Source organism: Agrilus planipennis, unplaced genomic scaffold (genome assembly GCF_000699045.2).
Source record: "Agrilus planipennis isolate EAB-ADULT unplaced genomic scaffold, Apla_2.0 scaffold20, whole genome shotgun sequence".
Classification (NCBI taxonomy): Eukaryota; Metazoa; Arthropoda; class Insecta; order Coleoptera; family Buprestidae; genus Agrilus; species Agrilus planipennis.
Window position 1 is genome coordinate 1,972,822 of NW_020439516.1, and position 4,989 is coordinate 1,977,810.

A 4,989-nucleotide genomic window follows, 5' to 3' on the forward strand; every position below is an offset into this window, starting at 1 on the left:
TATTTATATAATATATCAAACAATTTTTTATTTAAAATAAAAAGTTTATTTCGTTACGGGAGGGGTTCCTAGTCGCCCGTCTCTTGTTTTCCCTCAGCATTTACGTATTGAAAATTGTAAATTTTTATGGAATCACCTTGAAATTTGAGATTTTCTTTTAGTTTTTGCACCTTCCCCGATTAAATTAAAAACATGTAGGGCTCACAATAAAAATGTATGTCAACCAAATTTGAATTGAATTTTGATTATTGCATATCTTTTAATTAAGTTACGACTTACCTGTTGCTCTACTCGATAGAGTCTTGCTCCAACAGTCATGGGTTTCACATTTCCCACCCTGTCTATCCCAGCTAAGTAACTCCCTGGTTTTCCCAATGTTTGATCCAGCCTCCTTTGCAATTCCTTTAAAGAAAAATTATTCTCTATCATTATTATTACTATTATTTATATATTTTGTTTGGGTGACCAAAATCATAACTTTTTCGTACCTTTATTCGCACCATCATATTAAGATGACCTTGACTATACTGTTCGATGACGTCACGGACGTCGTAAGGTTTCCTGGCTTGTTGGAATTTTCTTCGTGCAACGAAGTATTTTATTTTCCTTATCGCCCGAATGGCATTTTTATGGGCCTCTGTTAATCTATATAAAAATAGTCTGTAAAATTCTTGCTCTGTAGAACAAATGATGAGGATACCGTGGATAGAGAAGGTTAGAAATGAAGAGGTATTAGAAAGAATAGGAGAACAGCGGACTCAATAAAAATAGGCGAGTTAGATTGGACGGACACCTTCTCAGGCATGAAGGTCTGGTCAGAGACATATTAGAGACAGAAACGGAAGGTAGAGTAGAGGTAGATCTAGATTAGATTACTGTACGCAAATAGTTAAGGATGTTGGATGTTTTAGTTTGAAGAAAATGCGAAGATTAGCTCAGGATAAGAAAGAGTGGGGGTGCGTGTCCAACCGGTCTTAGGACTGACGATCTTAGGATGATGATGAATCTATACTGCTCGGGACTTAATTTTCTTTAATCAATTCTTGATAGATGCTAATACTGCTATATAATGCACAAATCTAAACATGCTAATTTATTGCCTTTTCGATATATGCCTAGATTCTGATTTACCTATTATAACATAAATGCAGAAATTCTGTATTTCGACAAACTAGTTCAATTTACTGAGGTAGGGCTTTTACAATATCTCCCTTTGAAATTATTACCTATACTATAGTCTGTACATTTTATTGTGACGACTAGAGCAATAAAACTATCATCAAGTGATCTCCCTTGTCTATGTTGCCTATTATGGTACTATTCAAAGAGAGCATGCTTTGTACTCCACTAGTGTTTTCATAACTACAAAGATAGACATAATAAGGATTATTGTCCCTTAAAATTATTACTGGATAAAGTTCGGATAGTGTTCTTTATGAGTGTTAATGTCAATAATTCAGCTAAACAAGCTCATAAATCTCTTCAAAGTTTTATTGCTCCAACCGTCACTTTGAGATAGGTATACGTTATGTTGTATTGGAAAGCCGAAAAGCTGTCGGCAGTTTATAGAGAAGCTCAAAACAAGCGAAAGCACTACAGATACACGTAAAATCGTAATAATACACAATATAAAAAGACGAATGACTGCCTACCTTTGAAAGTGGCATGTTGGATGTTGTGTTTCCAGAAGCTACATCTTGCCTCCCACCCGAGTTACCGCCGTTGTTTGTGTCCCTCAGATAGATTTGCCATGTTGCCGTCGAATTGAAACTTTTATCAGCAGCATAACATCTCCAGAGACATTGGATCAGCATCGCTGCAGCGGGAATTTGCCTGTTGAAATGCTTTTGTCGCTGTTTTTGTTGTACTTTTAGAGCGAAACCGGAACCCAATATTCCCTGTAATGGAAGAGAGGGTTTAGACTATTCCCGTCAAAGCGAGCATTGGATCACAGCACTCCTTTACATTCGTGTGCATTATTAGTGAATATTTGTACGATAATAGAACTTTATTCGAGCAACTGCTACTGGAAATCGATATTTTAGAGAATACGTGCTGTCGTACAAAACAGCTCATATGTACCCAATTTTTATCTGTAGTTTCGACATATTTTGGAATCAAAATCTTTAATTGACAATCATCGGTTTGAATGTTAGAGGTGGTAGAAAACAATTGGAAAATTGTGGGATTTACGCAGACTCAGCTAGTACTTTATATAATCAAGAAAACCTCATAAAAACCTCAAATCCTGAAACTGAATAGAACAAAAAACCCACACTGAGACACAATCGTCAGTAATATTTATTGAAACATATAGTACCCGACTAGAATTTAGAGTTCATGCCCCAAGTTGTGTGCGGGCCTCATGTGGCTAATGAGGGGCATGCCGATACAGCAATTTCCCCGTAGATTCCTCATGAAATAAGTGATATGTACATAAATTGTATATTTTCATTAATAATAAAGTTCATTTTTCCAAAAATTTTTAATTTGGTAGCAATAATTTTTCCCTGCGGGGGTCACATGCGGCATTCCTGATGATGCGCAAATGCTGCAAAGCGTTATATGCCCCTATTTTGCCGTAGGGGGCAATCTCATGGGACCCACAAGAGCCAGTGTGGCTACTCACTTACCTGCACTTCCCTCAAAATTCTAGTCGGGTAATAATGTCATACATAGAAGAACAGGGGACCCTATGGAAGTCAATAAGGAATAAGCCAAATAGATTGGTAGGACACCTTCTCAGACATGAAGGTCTAGTCAGAGAAATATTAGATTACTGTTCGCAAATAGTTAAGGATGTGGGTTGTTCTAGTTTTAGGGAAATGCGAAGTTTAGCTCAGGATAGGAATGAGTGGAGATGCGTGTCCAACCAGTCTTAGGACTGACGACCTTATGATGATGANTATTTATATAATTATTATACAATAAGTACAGTTTAATTTATAGAATATGCAAATAGATTATATAATATGTTATAGTGTGCCCCAAATTACCGTGACCAGTTTTTATTGACTCCTGTACAATGAATTTACATGAAAACATTCCCAGAAATGTATCCCCTCTTCGATAATTTAAAAAAACATTGGAAATATCAATTATTGAATTGTGGTATTACTGATTAATTTATGAGTAGGTAAGACTATAAAAAAAAATTAAGCAGTGTCTCTTTGTAACTTCTAATGTTCATTGAAAATGAGCAAGAGTTTTTATTCTGTTATAAAAAGATCAGGGACTTCTTTGATAGCACCAGCAATCATATAATTAATTAAGAAAATGTCAGATAATTTGATAATCAAGTATCCTTTTAATTCAAGTAGCGAAATCTTTCCAAAAAGGCCAAAAACTGTATTTTTTAATATTTGTGGTTAAGATAGGTACCTTAAAATCCTAATGTACTGGAGCAACTCCAGATGCGGGACTCGATATCGTTCGTTTCTTTCTCAATCCCTGATTTTCTCTGATTTCGTAGATCTGTGAAATTGATGAGAGGTTTTCCTCTGGTTTTCAAGACCCTGCCTAAAAAAAAATTCGCCCGCGGCATAGCCCGATTCTAGATCCCCGTTCTCCATTGTTTTTAGAAATTAAAATATTTAAAATTACAGTAGAAAACTCATTGCAATATAAACTTGTCCTTTGAGTTTTTTTTAATTAAACCATAGAAAATCGATCTCTGGGTGTATGTAATATGGGGATACGTAAATTATTAATATTTTCAAAATAGGAAATCCTTTCGGTTCCCATTGACTTTAACGACCCCTGACTTTGACACCCTCCTTTGCCCCCACCAAACCTTTAAGCAGAGTCCTTCTGGGGTCAATAAAGGGTTGGTTATTTCCAATGAACATTAATGTACTTTTCATTTACATCCAAGCCACCAGATTTATTTAAAAAAATTATATTAATATCTGAATGATATCTGCGGTAAATTTTATTAATTTTAGTCAATTTTGTGTGGTTTTTACTTCCAATATCTTTTTGCAATTTCAAACTCTTGACATGCTCGTACTTATGTATGTAGAGAAAGATGGTAAAACCCTTAACACAAGAGGGTAAATCTGAAAACTAATACAGAAGCTACAACGGTAACTTTGGTGAAATTGATTTACAATTGTTTTTTTATATTTATGTACAAATACTGTATAATATTTATTTACGTAAGATATGTTTGTATAGAATATAAGTAGTAAGTGCATCAAGATCTTTATTGCTTTATAAAGGTATAGATGTAGATTTTATTTATAAGTAGCATTTGCATATTTTTTATTTATATTAATATGCAAAGTGTATGGTCTCTTTCGTGGAATGTACACATGTGTTTAAAATTAGTTTTTTATAAAATATTAGTTGCGCTTTTAAACAAATAGCAAATTAAAATTAAAGTATCACGAAATAAAGAAATGAACGAATTGAGATATCCCACAGAACAACTTTATATTTTTTTTGCAATTTCGTGATCTTGTTCCTGTTGATATGACATTTATTTCGTTAGAAACTATAATTCAAATTCAGTGTACCCTAAGGGTGCGTCTACATCTGAGCACGAACACTGCACAGATGTTCGAGGCAGGGCGATGCGGAACACAAACGAAGCTGACCGAGGCGTTGAACGCGCAGCGTTCGAACATTTTATTTCATTTCTTATTTAATTAGTAAATAATGACTGGTGATAATGATTATTAATAAAACCACAATAGAAAGTAAGTCCACATTAAATAATCGACTTGAAAGGATTTGTATTCGTTGTGTCTCCAACGTGTTCATGCTCAGATGTACTACCTCCTTAATATACATATATATATTCATGAATTTAGTGAACTAGATAAAAATCACCCTGTAGATATTTTGGAAGTAGTGTTAGTAATTATGACGTTTGCATTCTGAATTTTAAATGCATTAGTGCAACTTTTATATTGACACCTCCGGACATTCACGTGAGCACCAACGAGTTTATAATTTTATGTTTTGCTTAATATTCTCAATTGCAAT

General features: G+C 34.4%; 1 protein-coding gene across 1 annotated transcript in view; it reads right to left on the reverse strand.

The window, feature by feature from the left end:
- Positions 1 to 179: 179 nt before the first annotated feature.
- Positions 180 to 4,989, reverse strand: part of LOC108735041 (potassium voltage-gated channel subfamily KQT member 1) — a 67,614-nt gene continuing 62,804 nt past the window's right edge. Inside the window, exons 9-11 of the mRNA XM_025979258.1 lie at positions 489 to 645; positions 280 to 402; positions 180 to 200 (exon numbers count right to left, since the gene is read on the reverse strand). Coding sequence (XP_025835043.1) covers positions 180 to 200; positions 280 to 402; positions 489 to 645 — 301 coding nt within the window. The remainder of the gene's footprint in view (positions 201 to 279; positions 403 to 488; positions 646 to 4,989) is intronic.